This window comes from Camelus bactrianus, chromosome 14, assembly GCF_048773025.1.
Source record: "Camelus bactrianus isolate YW-2024 breed Bactrian camel chromosome 14, ASM4877302v1, whole genome shotgun sequence".
NCBI lineage: Eukaryota > Metazoa > Chordata > Mammalia > Artiodactyla > Camelidae > Camelus > Camelus bactrianus.
Window position 1 is genome coordinate 44,502,859 of NC_133552.1, and position 21,947 is coordinate 44,524,805.

At 37.0% G+C, this 21,947-nt stretch overlaps 1 protein-coding gene across 23 annotated transcripts in view; it reads left to right on the forward strand.

Annotated features, from left to right (window-relative positions):
- The window catches only part of LMO7 (LIM domain 7), a 189,907-nt gene that overhangs the window by 66,186 nt on the left and 101,774 nt on the right, over positions 1-21,947 (forward strand). For all 23 annotated transcript variants that reach the window (XM_074378343.1, XM_074378344.1, XM_074378336.1 and 20 more), the window contains 2 exons: positions 763-833; positions 11,273-11,342. In XM_074378343.1, coding sequence (XP_074234444.1) covers positions 763-833; positions 11,273-11,342 — 141 coding nt within the window. The remainder of the gene's footprint in view (positions 1-762; positions 834-11,272; positions 11,343-21,947) is intronic.

Sequence of the window (21,947 nt, forward strand, 5' to 3'; positions counted from 1 at the left end):
ATTTTCTCTGCTCCTATTTTCCCTATGGAATCCCCTTTCCTCCCAACCACTCCACCTCGAAAGACAGAGAAAGACAGAATCCGTAGACACTTTTCTAGCATTTCAGTAAGAACCTTGGTGGTGGTACCTGAAGGTGGTCTGTTCATATGTGAGAGCCTTAAGTGGGGAATTGTCTGGTTAAAATATGTCCCATCTTCCCTCTCTGTCTTTTGTCTGTGTCAGGATTTAATAGTTTTCTCCCTAGAATGTCTCAGTAAATAGCTGTTTACACAGATCAGGGCCATTTCATGAATACCTTTAAGGAGAGTCATGTCCTTTGCTATTTAGCTTTGTAATGAAACTTGAGGAATTTAAGGATGGAGTTGAAATTAATGATGTGGTATATAGTTGGTATTTCAAGTTTATATCTTAATCTGGTTTTATTTACTCTTGGTAGAGTAGATTGCCCATAGTGGGTTTTTTTTTTAATAGAAAATTTGCTAGAAATTAAGCTTCTAACTTTTATCAACCATAAAATGGTTACATTATAGAAAACACTCGTTTGGGGGTTTTTTTGTTTATATTTGTTCATACCAAAATGGTTAACCTTTCTCTTTGTAACATAGAACCACGCATAGAATTTCCTATATGGAGCAACTTTTGGTGATAATATGCACATTCTTGAAGTGTGACATTAGGTGCATATTAATTAATCTCATGCTGAATTTGACTTGTGTATTATCCCTCATTAGGAGAAAATTAATACCCAAATCTGTCTTTCAGGCAGTAACACAGAAGAATTTTGAAACGAAGGATTTTCGAGCCTCTCTAGAGAATGGTGTTCTGTTGTGTGAGTAAGTATTTAAAACATTTTAAAATAATTCAGAAGGGAAGCGTGTGGGGGTGTGTGCATGTGTGCACACGTGCACGTTATGCGGCGTCTTCATTTCTGCCTCCATGGACACCACAGTCACAGATATGTCTTCTTGGTGACAAGTGAGATTTGATCCCTGCAAACTGACACCCCCACAGCACCAGACAGTAGGAGGGGGTTATCAGTGTCTGTATCTAAAGATAGCATTGGTGAAATATATATTATTTTAAATTAGTGAATAAGAAAGATACTATTATTGCTTGAAGGGCCAGTAGGGGCAGGTGTTTGAGGGGAAAGCCTTATTACACTGCACGAGCTATCACTTACTGTGAATATTCTAATGTATAGAATTGTCTGGTTTAGAAGTTAATATCAAATTTTTTCCTTCATCAATAAATAATGATGACTGTAGAACAAATTTAGGCTGTTGCAAATTTTTCTTTTAAACTTTCAGTGGGATCATTCCATTACCACAATCAATTTGAGTCATGGGCCAGCCATTTATTCAATTAATATATTATTGAGAATCACATCACAGGCTTTGGTTATCATAAATGAAATAGGCTGGTGCCATGACTGATGGTGTGAAGCCTACAGTGTATGTTTAGTGTAATGCTTTGTTGCCTAGGGGTTGCAGAGTACGGGTAGCCAGGTGGTGACCTTTGGGGGCGAGGGGCAGGAGGGCCTGTGGAATGTAAGGATGAAGTCCTGGGTGAGATTGCAGACTGCAGACTTGAGCAAATAAATTACGAGAATGTACTTGAATATGCACCCACATTTTTGAAAGCTCTTAAGTATTCCAATCTAGACACTTATCATGTTAGTATTTATGGAATCTGTCCATAAGCAAGAACTGGGAGTGTGTGTACTCAAACTTTGATGATTTTGATTATCCTTTGATATGAAGGTTGTTTGCAGCAAAGATTGGGAGTCAGAGGGTTTAGGTTTGATTCCTTGCTCCATTACTTTTGGGCAGTTGAGCAAGTGACTTAACATCTGAGCCTTATTTTCTAATCTATAAGGTGGAGATCAGTGTATATGCTCTGCCTAATTCACCAGGTTGCAAATTTCCATAATATATCTATTAAGGTTTTTTCAACTATCAAACTTTGCATAAATACAAATTGTTGCTAGGAAGATGACCATGAAGATAATAGCCTGAATCTCTTCAGCTCTGTTGGTAGGTGTTCAAACTTCTTTGTCTTAGAGCAGTATTATTAAGTTGAATCATATGAAGTGTTGATACTCAACCATCCGTGACCTACAGAAATGTCAATTTCATGTGATTCTGCCTAGTATGTAGTAGGGCAGGCATATGCATAAGGGCCACAAGTGAAGTTTAAGGGATTTTTTTTTCCTTTTCTAATGCCACATTCAGAATTTGTAGCCAAATAGTGTTTAATATTAGTAGGCCATGTGGTCAGCTCAGTTGGTCACTATAGGAAATTACTTTATCTTGTTTTGCAAACTATGATTTATGTGTTCTAACGTGTTCAGAAGATGGAGGGAAAAAAATGACTGTTAGATGCTTGTGATCTGAAATCAACCTTAGCTGTGAGTACAGACTAGAAGTTTTCAGCAAAATAACTTTGATGTCAATTGTAAGCTCCAAAAGTCAAGGTTGGAGTTTATGTGAGTTTATGTAGGAAGTGTGCCTATGAAGCACAGAGTTGTTTTTAGACATATGAGAGCATCCAACCCAAACAGGTGATCTTTTCAAAGAAATCACTTTGTGGTTATATACTTCAGTGATGAACTATTACTCAAAACATTGTTAGGGATCCCCTTTTGGGGGCCTCGCCTCCATAAGTAGGTCATTAAACATAGTTGATAGTGATACTTAGTGTTTTATTCAAAATGCAGTTTTTGCACCAGCCTGGGGTGTGGCTGATTTGAGGTGATTTCCAAGAACTATATCCAACCTGAATAATGGCGAGCATATTGTTACTGGTGAGGATATTCAGAGATGATTAAAAAAAAAGGCAGTACTGTTAGATTAAACATCTAATTGCTACCTTAATGGTCACAGCAGACATTTGGATGCACGTTTAGAGATACATTGGTTTAAAAAAATGTCATTTTAATTCACAGCTTCCAAAAGCTCATTCTTAGATGTTTCCTAACTAAATAGCGCCAATTTGGGGTTTTGTGAATTACCAGGTAAGTCTAATCAATCTATTTAGTACCCAGTATTCTGTAAATGAGTGTTTCCCAAAAGTAGTGCAAGTGAATATTAAGCCATGGTGATCACTAATTGTAGTTTACGATGGAACCCCAAAATACTGCATGATGTTTGTATTAAAAAAATCTTTCGCTTAATGGTGAGTCATATTATTTATAGTCACTGGTTAATTAAGTCATTTTAATCTAAAAGATGTACTGTTGGAAGAAAAGTCCAGGTGACTATATCCTGTATAAATTTATAACTGAGGAAAAGCCAAGCTGGTTGGTTACAAAATGATTAAACATCATTGTTGGGTCACGTCTGCCTGAGTCATTAAAATGTCTAAGAGGAAAGCAAAATCTGCTGTTCGGAAGCCTAGTATTGTAAGCCCTAGCTTTTAAATTAATGGTGAATATAGTGAGCGGTCTGTCTTTGAGAACATTTTACCTATCAGGGAGCTCAAGTTTTAGCTGAAATATAATTAGGATATTTTAAAAAAATCTGAATTCATTTTCTTACAGGAAAAGGCTGACTTCTGTTGGGTTCACTGCCCAAAAAATTACTGATTCTTGTGAAATATAGGATCTGCTTGTTGCCTTTTAAAAATCTCTAGTCATCCTACTTCATTATCACCATTAAAGAAATTTCTTATTTTATCTAGTAATTTCAGCAGTCTTTTGTGCTTTAGTAGTAGTTTATCCTCTTTGAACTGGCATTCTGGCATATCAAAGTCAAGAGGTGGAGGAAATGAGCTCATTATAGCTTTCCCCAAACTGGGCGAGTAGTGACATTTCAGAGAGTTTAAATTGGGCATACACTCTGCACTGAGGTTTCCAATAAGATACACATCAGAGTAATGAGGGTAGTTACTGCCTTTTAATCTGATTGACTATTGAAATTAGTATCTTCTGTAAATCATTTTAGTATCATTTAGTTTGACTGACTGTGGGATCCAATGAGTTGAGAGCAAAAGAATACTTGCCTGGTTAAAGTCTGTTCTAGTAATTATTTTATTGTATACCTTACACACATAATCTCTCTTGGTTTTATTAAGCAGGGAAATGGGAGCAAAATCTAATTTGGAGGTTTTTCTAATTTGTAAAAGGATTGACAAGAGTCTATAAGGTGGTGTCAGCTCCTTGTTACAACTCACTCATCTGTTGCCTGTCTTCAGTGTTTACAAGTGCTCGTGAGGCCCACCTTTATAGGTATTTTTAAGAATATGAGGTTTCCCACTACATAAATATCCCCAATCCTCTCTTGCTCTGTGGTTCTGCAGAATTGTTTCTCTTCTCTAAACACATTTAGTTGGGGCATATCCAGCTAGTGATATGAGTTAGTAATTTCACAGTTACTCATCTTAACGATAGCAATCTTGAAACTATGCAAATGAAAACATTCTTTATTATTTTTATGAAGTAAGAAGATGTATTTGAAGGTAATCTTATTGGGTGTGTCTCTGGTTAGCCAGTCTGTACTTCCCATCCTGGAATAGTGCCTAAGTCTTTGCTCTGTCCCATGCAAGTCAGCCATGCAGCAGAAGTTTATGCCTTGTTGAACTCATGGCTCACATTACTGAGGAAAACCTTCTCACATTGTCACCAGGCTTTCCTTTCCATGGTTTGCAGCTTGGAAAAAGTGGAGCAAATGTTCACCTATTGGTTTGAGAAATCCTGTGTCTATTTATATCAGCTATGTGAATACTATGCTGTCTACCCTAAGAGTACCATCACATTTTTCTTAAAAATGCACTCAATAGAAGAAGAAAAAATTATTAAAAAATACTCCTGTTAGTTTACAATGGGATACTCAGGTGACTGTTTTAAGAGATCAGATAAGATAGAGGCCCTTGTTGCTTCTCATTCATGCCAGAGAGCTCTGTCCTTTGTTAGAGTTGGAGACCTTCACACATTGAGTGACAGTGACATCAGTGGGTTCTTGGGGCTTCTGTGCAGGGCTCCGTGTGAAGCTCAGAGCCCTTCTGTGATGTGGAAGTTTTTCTCTTAGAGCTCTTCCTGGTTTTGAATTTCCCGAGGAGGACAGGTGCACTCACACAGCTCTCCAGCACATCAACACCATCCACTGATCCTGATCCATATGATAGCAATTTAAAAATTGAGTAATAAGAACTATTTTTCTTCACTTGAAGTAATATAAACTTTGAACTCTCCATATTATTTGATAACCCAGTAACTGCAGGCAAAGATGCAAGTGTTCAAGTTCATAAAGATAATTAAAATTTTTTGAACTGCTGTCTCTTCATGGCAGTGGTTTATGGTTGCCATCTGTATGCTCTTTTTTTAAGCTTCACAGTCAATTTTTAAAAATAATTTTATTTCCGCATATAGCAAAACACCATTTTTTTTTTAAAAAAAGTAGCGTATCAAGTTAAAGGTCAGCTTGGCAAACACCAGTTTAAAAATTCACTTCTATAATGGTAATCGTATAGTATAGATTCACTGAAAATTTGGCAGAAGGTTTTTTTTTTAATTGTGTTCTCAAACTTGAATGTAGAAAGCTTCAATCTTGTTTCATGAACTTGCATGTTCCAGCTACAGGGCTTTCTCATCCTAAATATAAATTACTAAGTCAGTTATACTTCAGTTAAAAAATTCAAGAAGCAAAACCTTACCATATACCAGAATATCACCTAGATTAAAATAATAAGCTGAAAAAATAAAATGGAAGAAATAAAAAAAAGCTTTGGAGGCAGTTTAAAATTGTAAGCTTTTAAGGAATAGGGAAAAAAACCCGGAAACAATAGATTAGAATCTATATAAAATTGATACTCTGGCAAATAACATTCTGATAAAAGTATTTTAAGCAAAAATGACTTAAATATTGTCTAGAATTCAAATAAACTGGTAAGATGCACATTTGAAAACCTCAGTAGAGAAATGAACAAAGGATGTGACCAAATACTTCACAGATGAATAAATTCTACTGGAAATAAATAGTAAAATCTCCAGCTTCATTAGTAAGAAATGATTATGCTAAAGTCAGATACTATTTTTTTTAATTGAAACTAGTAAATAATTTAAAATCTTAAAAAATGATGGCCATATTGTGTCAGATTGGTTTTTAACATTCTTAAAATGACCAATTGAATATAAAATGGTACAGTTCTGAAAAGCAATTTGGCAATATCTATTGAGTAATTATATACTAGTTTATTTATTAATATAAACATATTTATTCATAAAATTATGACTTTTCCCAATAATCCTTTTTTGGGGGGCAGAATCTAAGGAAAAAACCACAAAATGGGGGGGAAAGATATATATCAAACCTCCTCGTAGTGGAAAATATCAAAAACAGCTTAAGTATCTAAAGTGTGATACATAAAGATCGGTAAAATTTTTTCCATCCCTTAAAAGCCATCCTTATAAAGGCTGCAGCACTGGGGGAGATCATGCAATGGGTAGCTGACAGGCAGAGCGAAACGGTGGTGCTGCTGTATCATGCCAGGAGGTGGGCACAGGAATACTGCCTGCTGGGGCAAAAGTAAATTGGTTCGTATCTCCAGACAAGTACCAAGAGCTTGACACTGATGGTTTTATTTCTAGAAGTAGTATATAAGAAATGGTAAGGAGTATGGACAAAGATAGACATACAGACATGCAGCAAAGCATTTGTACAGTGGCAAGAATTGGAAAGAACCTAAGTTCAACTGCAAGAATCCTCTCATTTATATGAAGGGATGGAGCAGAATTTAGCAATGTGACTTCATAGTAAGAGCGGAGCTGGGACAGGAAGCTGAAGTCCTCCTGCTCAACGCCTTTTGCTGTTGATGTGGTATTGGGGAATGTCCTGTTACTCAGCAAGATCTGGTAGTGCTCTGACTATTGAGGTTGCCTAGAAAAGGGGAATCCGCTGTCAGACTGCTCTAGAGCTTTGCTAGACTCACTTCAGGATGCTTCAGGCATAACAATGAGGCTGAAAAGAAAGTCCTGTCTTCACAAAGTGATGATGATCAGTTGCCTTGGAACTGACTGTTGCTGCTCCACACTCTCCCATCTTAACATGTCTTGTTAACCATTTATCTGTGTTGTATTCTAATTCAGCAGTATTCAAAATTACTACCACAGGAATTTTAGAAATTAAATATGTATTAATTTTGCTACCAGTCTGAAAATACTAAAGTGATAGTAAAATTTTGTATTGAATGATTTTAAACTTTAAAACTGTAAGTTACATATGCTTACTGCTTTACCCATGGACGTGTGATGGGTACCATATTGATCACTATTCAGTGTGGTTTTTATTTTTAAAATATTACAACTTATGAATTTAGCTGGAGATAATTAATTAAAAATCTCAGTAAGGGATTTACTTAAGATAATCATTCCAAATTAATATCTCTGATAGAGAGTTTACTCTCTTGATCTACATTTGACAATTAGGAGAGAACACTAATGTTTAACTTGTCTGGCAACAGGAAAAAAACAACAAAGGGGAGACATCCTCTTTAGGAAGAGCAAAACATCACTGCCAGCATTTGCATGAAACCAAAGTTTCTTCTAAATTTATTTCTACAAAGAAAATAGAGATTTTGAATCTTTCACAGAAGAATTCCTACATTAAAAGTTTGACAGTGGATTTTATAAAATATTTGACATGCCACGTCCCTCGGTACTGTGAAGAGATGTGTTTGAAATGAAAGAACATCCTTGCACTTAGCATCTTCACTGCCTGATTGCTCTGTGGCTGATCCCAGCACACAGTGCTCTCTCTTTAGTAAGTGTTCATGTGTTTGTTGAGCTGAGTCTGCATCGAGAAGAAACCCAGGCAAATGATTAAGTGCCGAATAATAGATAAAACAAGGCATTTTGCATTAATTTGCAAGGAACTGCACAATATCTTTATTGTATCTCTTAAATAAATATTTAGTTACTGATAGGAAAAGCTTGAATAATGTGGGGGTATATATTTAGAAAATGTAGTCGACAGAGAGATATTAGAAATATGTACGTGTGAATGACTAGTTAAATACTTCGTAGGTTAACAAGTTCACCCTCAGTGTATTGATAATGTTCTCAGATCTCAGTCTTTCTGGTCCATTTGGAAAAATCTTTGGAAATGGGAAGTTGAATGAAAGATGTCTGAATTTTCTCTCTCTGCTGAAGAGCTTTCTGATTAAGGGGAAATGATGGTTGGCATTTGGGACTAGTTCCTGGAGACCAAGAGACAGGCATCACGTTCTGGTTCTCACTGAAACTTTTTATAAGCGAGCTGGATGCCATACTGAGCTCTCTGTGTGGTCTTCTTGGCTTGTCGCCTCTCAGTCATGTTTAAAGTCAGGTCACATTCACTGGGGATGAGGTTTCTGAACAGAGGCAACTTCCTAGTGTCTGTTGTGTAACTCAACTCCCTTGGAGGGAGGGAGCGATACATTTTGGGGAGGAGAAGAAAAGGAAGTAGATAATAATTGGAGGAATGAGCTGAAGGGAAGAGGTCATGGGCCTAGTGGCAGGAATGCAAACGGCGGGTGTTCCCTCTTCTGGTTTTCATCTTACCAAGAGAACACACGTCTGACGTGCTGGCAGAGCACATAGCCAGGTTTATGCCATGGCCCGAGGGATGGGGGTTTGAGGTATGATTCTACCTAGGGTTAGGGGGGTGGGCCATGGGGCGAAGGCAGTTAAAGTGGTCCCTTGGCTGCCTCTGGGTCCTTGTGTATAGAGGTATCTGGAAGGTTATCTGGAATGGTTGTTGAATAAAGCCAGTGACCCGAAGTCAGTGCTGCCTTTAGGAACTCCACATGTGTAATTGAAGAGCACTTGCTCCGCAAAGAAGTTCTGTTTGTCAAAGAGAGAAGTGTCTCTCTTGTATGGCTCTATTGTTTTATTTTATGTAACATTAGATTAATGTCCTGTTCCTTTAGGTAGACTTAAATTTCACAGAAGTTCAGATTTTATAAAACCTATTTTTCTCCTTAGTTGAAATATCCTAAGAGTTTGTTCTTTAATTGGTTATGAAAATAATTACTCATGATTCATAGTTGTATTGGATGTTCACTGTTTGCCAAAACTGTAGGTACGTTTTCTCCATATTCTAGAGCTTAGAATGGATACCATTTTAACAATTGACAACCTAAAATAGCATTTTCCTCTCATGTGACTTGGCTTTTTGGAGGGCAGTTTGCATGTTATCCAGAGTATTGTTTTAACCTTGTGGTTATTTCTGTGTTTGTACACGTATGAGGAGGCTTGGGTTCGGAGGACACCAACTCACTGTGTATGCTGCTTCTAAATAGTAGGTCTAGAATGTTCTGAGGGAGGTGTCCATTAACCTCATAATTATTGGGGACATCATTTATCTGTGCTGTTTCCTTTGCCTCAATCCCTTGCTTCCTTTGGCTGACTTAATTGAGAGTAGGCTATGCTATTATCCACGCCAGAAACTGTATTAAAAAAAAATTATCCTGAAATTACGAATGCTGTAATACAGAAATGACAAGTGAAGTAAACAGGTGAACTGAATGATCTCGCCAAAGTCACCAGTGACTCAAATGGGTGGAGGAGGAATTTATGACATTGTTCCTTTAATAAGGAACAACTGATGTCAGACTTCCGTGACATTTTATTAAGTTGCTCCAGCCCAGCTTGGTGTCTGACTTTTTCTGTCACAGAAAGATGACATTTTAAGATCCAAGTTCCTATAGGGAAGTCGCAGCCAAGCTAGTGGTCAACAGCTGCTACGAATTACGTTTCTGCTAAGTAATGTTTTGGTTATTAGTTCCATGCGTTGCAAGAGTGCCGCTGATAGTGGAATTCAAGGAACACTTGCTTAATAGAGAACAACTAGAAGAATGAAATTAAAACTGTCATTTCTTAAAAATCTTCTCTTCTAGCTCCTCAGATAGTGGTGAAAGAAAAATATTGTGGCCGTGAAGGGAGAAAGCCTGCCTTCCTACATGGTTTCCAGTGGCACAAAAAAGAAATTAGGAGTCAGAAGAGGAGTAGTTCTAGGAAATGCATGCAGTCAAGGAGCAGTTTTATCATCTACATCAAGCTGTCTAGAGATCTTTGTGTGAAGAAACTATGAAAACAGAAAAACATCTTTTGTTCACCAGGCTAAATCTTCATAAGCCACTGTTTTGTAATTTTGAATCCTGTTGAACAACATTCTGAAGGATATTAAATTGAGACTTTTGTCTTTTTTTATTTTTAGCACACTCAAGTATATATATAAATCTCTGGAATGTTGAAGGAGTGACATTCCACAAGTGTCAGATTTTTTTTTTCTGTTGCCCATTGTGAAGAGACCAGTGAATTAAGAATGTTTGACTCTTTCTCCAATATTTGCTTTCCTTTTGGAGCTCTGTTACAGAGTAAAGAATTGTTTTTTGTGGAAACATTATTGAATAGGAAAATTCATGTTTCAAATTGTTGTTTTCTGGCAGTGATTAATGATTAATTAGCCAGACTAGAATTGATAGCATTAAATTTCTGCGTGGCTTGGCCCTGTTATCAGCGCACAGCAATAACAGCAAAAAAAAAAAAAAAAAATAGAATTCACAATAATCTAGGATCTAGAACCAAAAATTGTACTCTGAATTGCAAGTGTCAAAGCTGGGTTCTAAAAGTGTTTAAGAGTCTAAAGATTTACAGATATCTTTGTAGATTCTGTAATAGCAGCATAAATTTGTTCAATGTTGGATTTTGAGGTAACTGTTAGCCTATTTTGGGGAGTTCTGGTACATTTAATTTTTACTGATGCATTCTGCGGTGGTAACAAAGCAATCAGTCATAGACTTGAATGAGTTACCAATGGGAACTAGTTGCTTATTTGGATGAGTTCCACTGCATGCCTTAAATCTGGCAAAAAATAGGGTTTGAAGCTACCTTTAAAACATAGATCAATTTGAGGAAAACAAAAATCAATGAAAATGATTAATAGAAAAAAATATTCTTTGGTCCTAGGGATCTAAATTTTAATGAAAGAGATTCTAAAACTGACTGTTGAAACAGAATCAAATATTACCTTTCCTTAACAAATGTGGAACTATTTTTAAAGACATAGCTTTGAATGTAAAATTGCATCTATATGTTCCAAGAGGTCCATTCACCATTGTTCCCAGTGCTGTTCTCTGTTTCTTGACTTATTTTCTTGGTGGCTTGCTTTTTGTTGGGCTCTTGGACCTGAAACAAATATTGGGGATGGATTAGTGACATTTGTGATTTTTGAGGATGTTAAAAAGAACACTAAGATTGGCCTTCTTATAACCGCATGTGTTATTTATTTACTTTCAGTTTGATTAATAAGCTTAAACCTGGTGTCATTAAGAAGATCAATAGACTGTCCACACCGATAGCAGGCTTGGTAAGTAATAAATTACCTTCAAAACTAGATTTCTCTGTTTCTGAAGTGTCAAAAGCTTCTTTCATCTGGAATTATCATAGAAATTAGGTTTGGGGTCTTTTGTTCAAGCAAAGTGTGTTTGGTGATCCCCTCCTTATACCTGTAGTTCCTGGAGGCTTTATTCTGTTTATTTTTTTTTGTTTTGCTTTTTGTGCCCTCAGACTTCATATATCTGCTTTCTTGGCCTATTTCTTCCACAAATTGTGTTTATTTAGGATCCTATTCTCTCTGAAGTTCGGCCCTACGCACACTGCTTGCTAGTTGACCACAGTTCAGGGAAACTGTCCGATGTTCATGAGATGTTACGTTTCAGTTGCTTCATGCTTCTACGTTCCCCTCACTCAGCATGCAGACCTTGGAGTGTATTTACAACATACTTAAGACCTGTCAGCTCTTCTGGTTTCCTACCAACATCCTGTGTGAAGTTGGGCAAGTCACTGTCTTCCTCTTTACCTCAGTAATATTATCCATACGATGGTTGTGGGGGATTCTCCAGACTCCTTCTGACTTTAAATTCAAAATTGTGTGTATGAAAAATACCCTGCACTTTCATTATATAGATACTCTGGTGGGTCAAGACCGTTGAGAGACCAATGATAAGGTGGGACTATGTGTCTGGAAATAAGTAATTTATAATTAAGTACAAATGATAGATATTTTTCCAAATGTTAGCAATCCCTAAGGATCAAGGTTGATGATAGGGGGTCAGTTAAAAAATTAATTTTCCAAAACACTCAAGTTTGAGACAGTTATTAACTGGGATGTAAATAAAATGTATGTTATCCTTGAGATAGTCAAGCTGCTTATAATACATTCGGGAACCTGATTAAAAGTAGCAGTACTAAAATTTCTGGGTTTGCAGCTGACATGAAGATCTTATCAAAATTTTGACAGGAATAAGTTGGTTGCAGAGTGTTTATTATTAGAAATAACTGTGTAGGAGAGAAGAAGAGAATTTTTACAGTTTTTTCCTTTTATTTTTCTTTAAAAGCTCAGAAAATTACAATTTTCTTTTGAAATATAGAATGCAGTTGACTCTTAAACAGTACGAGGGTTAGGATTGCTGACCCCCCCGTGCAGCTGAAAATCTCTATATAACTTTTGAGTCCCCTAAAACTTAGCTGCTAACAGCATACTGTTGACCAGAAACCTTACTGATAACATAAATAGTCGATTAACACGTTTTGTATGTTATATGTATTATATACTATATTCTTAAAATAAAGTAAGTTAGAAGAAAATGTTAAGAAAATCATAAGGATGAAAAGTTACACTTACAGTATGGTACTGTATTTATCAATACCATGAGTTTACATCATCTGTTTACAAGATGAATCATCTGTCAGTACCTATGCCGATATTGTCTTATATGATACAAAATAGTATAAATGTTATACATATTACTAACACTGGACATCGAAATGAACAAAATAATGTGAAGAAGAAATTCATATTGGTTTAGAGGTATAACGATTCATTCTTTTTTTTAAAGTTTTAAAATTTAATTTAATTTAATTAATTTTTTTTGGTGTAATTAATTTTATTTATACGATTCATTCTTTGATAACAAAGAAACAGCAATATGATTGCTTCACGGTAGCTGAGCGTGTATGCTAACGAATGAATCATTATACGATTTTTATGGCATACAGTGTTACAGCTGTAATCGTAATACAGTATTAGAAATGTTGTTACATTAAAAATACACTTACCTGTGTTGATAGGCTGATATGCAGTTTCTTCAGCGAATGGGGCACAGTGTACTTGAAAACAAAGTTATAAAACACAGGAAGAAAACTAATACGTTATTAATTTATATTAAATATCACTTACCTTATACCTATCTTAGGATAGTATCTACATATATTTTATGCATTCCTGATATACCTAACTTGTTCTTAATTTTTTTGAAATTTCTAGGCTACATAGTTTGTGAGTTTTTTCAAATTGTCAAAAATCTCCAAAATTTTTTCCAATATATTTCTTGAAAAAAAATCCATGTATAAGTGGGCCTGTGCAGTTTAAACCTATGTTGTTCAAGGGTCAACAGAGCACTTGGACTCAATGTTAATTCCTTCCCTTCTTATCCTGTTGCTTCTATTTCTATTATGAGTAAGCAGCTGACGTGATATTTTTATTGGTCTCAAATTTGGTTTGATTAAAAATCTTTCATATATATGCATATATTGCAATATACATATATATGTGATTTACTTCTAGTGATATATAACAAGTCAGAGGTGTTATTTAAGCAGTAAAATTGAAGAAATTTGGTTTCTGAAGTCTCTCTAGGAAGAAATATTCAGTTTAATGAAGTAAATAAGCTTTATATGAAAATAACTTTTATGAAGTAATTTCTGTGAGGATTAAAAGTTTGAATTGTATTGAAAGTACTTTCTGTCTTTTCAAATGGCTTGAGTTATTCTCAGATAGTTTAATGCTTAGATTTTAAATTGTCGTTTCTTGGATCAATTACATGCATTTAAAATAAAACTAGCCTTTGATTCCAAACACTCTGCATATTTGGAACACTTAAATTGTGCTGGTTTATTGTTGTTGGCCACGAGAGGTTTTATTTAATCTTCTGATTCTATGATTAGATGAAAGCACAAATGTATTTTATATTTAAGTCCAAAGGTCTCTCCAAGTATTTCTATTTCAAGCATCAGAAATTCTATCTAGTTTGGACTTTATCCCTAGAAACTAAAATGAAATATATTTCTGGTATATTAAATAGGATAATTTCCCAAATACGGGACATTGAGCATTTTCAATTGGACGTAGGATCAGGAGGGTGACCAGAGCCACAGACCTGGACCTGGGCTGAGCAGTCAGGTCAGAAGTCGTTATCATGCCTCATGGTAACTTCATCTGAATTCTTCTTCTCATGTTTATGTATCAGGATGGTTTTTATATCAAAACTTCTTAAAGCCTCAATTTCAAGTATGAATTAGAGTTTCTGCGTCTACCTAGTAGGGTTGTTATGAGGATGGAAAGGAATGATATGTAGATAGTCTGACATACAGATGTTCAGTGAATGTTCTTTTGTATCACATGTATTCTTTAAACAAATGATTCTTTTAACAAATAATTTTTCTGATTTATAGGGGTCTATTGGAGGAGAAAAGACAGATATAGATAAGGACCTTATTGTCAATGACTTTATGTTCTAGTAGGGGAGTGGGGATTGGGCAGATAAATTAACAAATGAGCAAGAAAGTACCAGATAATAAACATGCTGCAGAGAATTACAGTAGACTGACGTTTGTTGAGTACCCATGAGCAGCTGTCGTCGGACTATGAAGATTGACCTCTAAGAAGTCCTCAAAAGCCATATGTCAGAAGCTTTAGTTTTTAACATTTATAGAAAAAAGATATAAAATTTGAGCCAGGCTCTGCATACTAGTAATTTCTGTGTTGACAGCACCTAACATAGTGACTGGAACATATAGGAGATCAACAATTTTTTTTGAATGAATGAACAGGATTTCCATTGTGAAAATATTAGGCTTAGAATTAGGCCTTTGATGGGTTATAGGTTAAGTTGTGTCCCCCCCGAAAAAATATACAAGCAGACCTTGTTTTATTGTGCTTAGCTTTACTGCACTTTGCAAATATTGCACTTTTTAACAAATTGATGGTTTGTGGCAACCCTGCATCAAGCAAGTTTTATCAGCGCCATTTTTTCTAACAGTCTTTGCTCACTCCATGTGTCTGGATCATATTTGGGTAGTTCTGTTAGTATTTCATACCTTTTCATTATTATTTGTTCTGGTGATCTGTGATCAGAGATCTTTGATGTTACTGCTATGACTCTCCTAAGGCTCGGATGATGGCTAGTTAGCATGTTTCAGCAATAAGGTATTTGTTAATTAAGGCATGCATGTTGTTTTTATTAGACATAATGTTATTGCACACTTAATAGACTCTAGTATAGTGTAAACATAACTTTCATATGCACTAGGAAACAAAAAAGTTTGTGTGACTTGCTTTATTGTGATACTTGCTTTATTGTGGGGGTCTGGAGATCAACTCACAGTATCTCTGAGGTCTGCCTGTATATTGAAGTCCTAAACTGCAGTGCCGCAGAATGTGACCTTTTGGGAGTAGGGCTGTCATATGGAGTACGGGAACAGAAGTCATAATGGAGTAGAGTAGGCACCCTAATCTAATCTAATTGGTGTCCTTGTATGAAGATGGCCATATGAAGGCAGATACACACAGGACGAAAGCCATGTGATGACCGAGGGTTGGAGTCGGGCACATACAAGCCAAGGAACACCACAGATTGCCAGCAAAACACCAGGGGCCGGAAGAGGCAGGGCGGGATTCTTCTACAGGTTTCATGGGAGCATGGCCTTGTGGACACCTTGATTTTTGGCTTCTAGTCTCCAGAACTGTGGGACAATAAGCCACTTGGTTTGTGGTACTTTGTTATGGCAATCCTGGGAAACATATACAGATAGATAAATGTTTTAGTTAATACTCGCTTTTTAAAAGACTTTTAATTTTGAAATATAGATTGACAGGAAGTTGCAAGAAAACAGTAAAGGAGGTCCTCTGTGCATTTCACTCAGGTTCCCCCATGGTAACATCTTGCATAACCCTGTTCAATATTAAAACCAGGAATTCACACTGGTACATTCAAAGATTTTAATCAGATTTACCCATTTTGCGTGTAGTTAATACTTTTTTAGTAGCAAAGAGCAAAGATGCTTTCGAGCTAATGAGATGAAGAGTGTTTTATTGTAAGGATTTTCCTGAGGACTCTCATTAACCTAGTGCTCAGGCATAAACGTGGCAGATGAATTCCTCACAATTACTTTTTCCTGCCTCATTTCTAGCAAGAAATGGCATCCCTTAGTTGAGTTTCCTAACAGAGGAATCCGAATGGATCAGATTACCTTTTCTTTCCAGGCAACAGATACCACAGGTCAGCAGCCAGCTGGGAGATGAGTTCCTTGAGGGAGAAAATGGTCCTGGCTAAGTGGGCTGTGGTCAGGAGTATTGATTTCCTTTGGCTTGTTCTGTCCAGGTGTCTGGTTTGAAGTGGTTTCCATGAATGAGGTTTGTGTGGGGCAGACAAACCAAAATCAGTCAAACACAGTGACGATTACACGATTTCTGTGTAAGGGTTTGGTAAGCTATGTGAGTTTAGTGCTCCAAGCCCCCTCTTCCATTACTCCTTTCTAACTCTCTTTCCTTCAGCTATGACTTTCATCCATTCCATGTCAGCTACCATGTGTATTTAGCCTTGAAGCCAAAGCAGTGGATTTACCCATGGCAGATGGAGCTGTGTGAAACACATGGAATATCCTCTGAGCAATGACAACACTCAGAGGGGGATGTTAAGATGATTTAGAAATATATTGAATGCTTTGCTTGAAACATTCACATGATTATATGATTATTTTTTCTTTAGGAAGGCAGTAACCACATTCTTATAGATCTTCTAGAGATACCGCTTTTTTCATTTGGCTGAGTTTCGTAAAGAAATACGTTTTCCCTTATCTTTTAAATTCTCTTTGTTCTTTACAACGCCGTGCAAAAAAATTCTAACCCAAGAGTTTGAGTCTTTTAAAAACTTAGCTGGTGTTAAATGTGGGTATGTTCAAATCATTGAAACTCAAAACCAAAACTCTATTTGGGAATTAAAAAAACTACCTCAGAACAAAACCCTGAGAAACAGGCAAGATATTCTGATGGTGAAAAGAGCCGTTGAACCAGAATAATATTTACCATCTGATGCGTTAGTGTGCATGTAATACAGTATGCGTAGAAAACATTAAGGAAGTTAATAACTGTAAGGCTGACAGTCATCTTGGACCCCTAATGATTTAATTGATTTTCTAAAGCCAGGTTTCTCAACCTTGGCACTATTAACTATTGGCATTTGGGGCCGGATAATTCATTGTCATTGGGTGGGTGGGGTCTGTCCTGTGCTTTGTAGAATGTTTAGCAGCCCCCCTGCCTCTACTCACTAGATGCCAGTTGCACCACGCCCTCCATCTCCTACTTGTGACAACTGAAGATGTCTCCTGACATTGCCAATGAGTAAAATCAGGCCTGGCTGAGAACCACTGAACTAAAGGATCAAGAAAGTAAACACTACCCTTTTTACATAGTCTGGTTTGCTGACCAAGTAGAGATTTGATTGCCCTGCTCATACTTGCCATGTCAATTGCAATTTCCCTTTGAAAAGCAATGGTATTTCAGAAAAATCTACTTTGAACCATTTGTCTGTTTAAATGTTTGTGTCTATCAGTCGGCTCAGTAGAAAAATCCTCAGTATATCCACACTCGCATAAGATATGGTCTGAATTTGAACATCTTTGCTCTAAAGAGTTACTCTTTGAGATTCCTTCAAGAGTGGAATGTGCAAAGTGTGCCGATAGTGGCTGGGAAGGTTGTGTCTTCGTTCAGGAATGCAGGGAACAGGCAAAGATGCCAGCTAGTTTAGGCTGTGTCATTTTCCTCTGCCTTCATAATGGTTAATTCAAGAAATAAGGCAAATCTGTGGGTCTGTTTTTACTGCCCTTTTTCAGAAGGTCACTAGTGGTCAGTGTTCTTGTATCTCTGTAAAATTATTTCTGATTCATTCTTCACTCACGTATACACTTGGGTGTCAGCGAAGTAGTGCAACCTAGTCCGTGCCAAGGTCACTGTTGAAACATCTAGTTGTTCCCTTCTAGCTGTAATAGAAAATTCACCTAAGGAATCAACTATAAAATCTGAATATTCTTATCCAGGTTATCATATGCTTTTAAAAAAAATCACTCTTAAGCAGTAACTATATTTATCCCTTTAAAATAATTTTAATATAATAAATGCGTGGATAGGAGAACAAAGGGGTTGAGAGAGGGGAGGTTTGTGAGTCACTGAGCTTGTGAGCTCTTTGTCCAAATAAAACCAAAATGTGAGACCTCAAGGCAGAGTGTTTTCGGGGGGGGGGGGAAGCCTACTCTGTTTCCACTCCTTTCTCATCCAAGTTGAAATAATATAAGAAATACAAATATAATTACTATTTTATTCAAGAGTGGCACTTTTCTGGGTAAGAAGCAGGAATAAATTTTATATGGTTGAAGAGAAAATACTTAAGGAATATTAGACTGTGACTTGGATGAGTAGCCAATATAAATATATGCCTTGCTTAAAAGAGTGGTGACTGAGGGTTGCTCTGTGCTGGGTCAAACCCAATGTGTGTCTCAGAGGGAATATCTCTCTAGTTGGTAACAAGCAAGATTCATTTGTGAAAATATTTGGATATTGGCATATACAGAACACTAATAACAGGCGACCGCATGGGAAGAGAGGGGAAGATGGTGTTGCAGAGCTAGTTTAAAATAACCACTTAGTGGTAAGATCAGAAGTGTCTGTTCTGGTCTTGGATTTTATTGCTGATTCTGTAGATTTGTTGAAGGCGATCTTCCATCTAGCAACACTGGGAGAGTCTTCCACTAAGCAAATTCTTCTTGGTTCACTCATCCTTGCCGATTTGTTTGTTTAGCCAAAAAGAGCAGCATTTACACTGGGCTGAGTCTGGCTGCCATGATCCCCATCCTTAAATGGATGGGGGTCAACACTGAGGTCCTTTCCTATAACCCAACTTTTGTCTCAGCTCTTATTTAGTTTCCACATTCTTCATTTCCTCACAGTTGGTAAATTGCGAAGGCTAGATATGTCTATAAATTACCATTTCTCACCTACTACTGTATTGAAACAATTTCATATACGTTGGATCAGACCTTGGAGCTTCACTGAGTTAAAAGATTTTTTTCTTTTCTTTCATTTCCTAGTAGGGATAGTGAATTTAAACTGTAGCAATAAACTTGATTAAAATTGCACAATTATGGTCTCATGATTTAAACTACATTAAAGAAATGTTTTTATTTCAAAGAGAGGGCGAGTCACTGTTACAAGCTATGTAATTATGCCTCAAACACTAAAATTTAAGCTATTCTTATTTTTCTAGTCTCCCAACCTCTTTATTTTCTTTGAAAACAAAACAGCAATAACAAAATCAAGGAGTACTTTTCCTGATTTAATAAAGATGTAGGAGAGTACTATAGTGTTGCCATTTTTTAAAGGTATTATTACACTTGTATGAGAAATCATAGCATAAAAGTTAGCCATTTACTAAAAATAAGATCACTTTATGCATTGAAAATGACATTTTCCCTGGTTGTAGTTTAAATAATTTTTTTCTAATGTATATTTTACTGGAATTTCTGTGGCTCACTATCTGTACTTTGAAATGTTTTGGGGTTATCGAGTAATCAAGTCTGAGGAAATAGACTGTAGGGGATATACACTGGTTGTCTTCAAGGTAGCCAATACTAGATATTTAATATCTAAATGCCTTAACACCTCCATGTGAATGGCACATGAATAAGCCAATGACGATTGAGTTATTTGTAAGGTATTTTCAGATTTCCTCAAGAGTCTCCTTGTCACACTACTTCTCTGCAACTCCAAATTAAAGATAAGCATCACCGAGTAGAAACTTAGAAACTTAGCGTCAACGTTGAAGTTGGTTCCCATGCTCTTGTAACGATGCAGCACCGTAAATCAGGAAACTCCTGTTTTCTTAGCCATAATCTCTTAGTCATGACGTTGGCACAAGTTTAGGAACACTTCCCTAGAGATCCAAAACTTACTCATTTTTAAATCTAAGATGAACATTTATATGCCAACTGTCAGCCTCAGGGGCAACTTTTTTCAAAACATTAATGACTTAGAATTCCTAAAGCAACACTATAATTAACTTGCAGAGTTAAAAAAAATTGATTCAGAGTAAAATTATGTCATATATGACAGTTTTATTCAGGTACAAAAACACCTAGAACATCTCTTTTGGCACCTTTTTAATGTAGAAATTGGAAAGGGAAGAGCAGGTAAGTTTAATAAGAAAGAGAACCCAGGTGTAAGACTGGTATCAGGGCATTGGTCACTTTGCTGGGTTTTAGGCCCATGACTATCCCTCCTTTCCTAAAAATTCTTATTGAACACCTACTCTGTGCCAGGTACTGTTCTGGGAACTTGAGATACAGCCACAAACAAGGCAGAGATAGTTCTTCCCTAATGGGACATAGTCAATAAGCCCATAATAACCTGTCAGGTGCCAATAATTACCATGATGACTATGTAATACCTTGTCAATTACCATGATTATACTGAAAATAAAGGATGAATAGGTAGAGAATGATTGAGTGCATGTGTGAGAAAAATTTCAGAGAAGGTGCTCAGGGACATCTTATTTCAGGAGCTGAACTTTGATGAGGGACCTGAATGAAGTCGGGGAGTGGGAAGATATGGGGATGGGTGGGAGTTTTCCAGACAGAAGGGAAAGAGTGGGGAATCAAGGTAGGATCAAGCTGGCCTATTATAGAGGACTCTGGGTCTGAGGCAGAGAGGTCGGCCAGCAGGGTTGTTAAGGCCTTGTGGGCTTTGGTGAGTAGGCTGCATTTCACTCTTAAGTGTGATGAGAAGCCCTGGGGTGCTTTTGAGGGCAATTTAATTTGTTGTTAGAAATCATTGGTTGTCTGTGGTAAAGGGTGCAGCTACCATGAATACACTAAAACCCACTGAATTATGCTCTTTGGGTGATTTGTAAAGTATGAGAATTATATCTGAATAAAACCTAAAAATGAAAAAGATCATGAGTTGGTGTGTGAAGTATAGATTGAAGGAAATTAAGACGAGAAGCAGAAAAAGCCAGTTAAGGAGCTGTTCAGTAACTGTGATTAATTTTACATGTCAACTCGACTGGGCCACAGGATGTCCAGATATTTGGTCAGATGTTGTTCCATCATTCTGGGTGTGTCTGTGACATGCTCTGGATGAGAGCACCACTTGAATTGGTAGACTGAGTAAAGCCAGTTGCCCTTCCTAACAAGAGTGGGCCTCATCTGATTCATGGAGGGCCTGCCTAGAAGCAAAAGTCCAGCCCTTCTGTGAGTCAGAGGAAGTTACTCTTGCCTGAGTGCACGAGCTAGGATGTTGGTCTTTTCCTACCTCTGGACGGACTTGAACTGGAACATTGGCTTTTCTTGGTTTTCAAGCCTGCTGGCTTTTGAACTGGAACTCGCACCACCTCACTGACTCTCCTGGTTCTCAGGCCTCTGTCCACGGACTAGCACTACCCCGTCAGCTCTCCTGGGCGTCCAGCCTGGAGATGGGCAGGTTGTGGGACTTCTCAGCCTCCATAATCGTATGAGCCAATTCCTTACAACAAATCTCTCTCTCTCTTTCTGTATTCTGTTGGTTCTGCTTCTCTGGAGAACTCTGACTAATACAGCAGTCTGGGCAAGAGAGGATGGTGGTAATACTGGGAATGGTGAGAAGTGATCAGAGTTTTCAAATGTTTTGATGGACAGAGTGTGTAGGACTTACTTATGGGTTGACAGAGAAGCCAGGATTTTTGTATCTGTAGTTTCTTGAGAAGATACAAATACAGAATCAAGAGAGAATCTGTGGAGGATGAGGCAATTTGCCAGGGTTGGCAGATTTGTAAATGTCAAAAAAAAAAGTGACCAATGATGATTCAGATGTTGTTCCCTGGCAGCA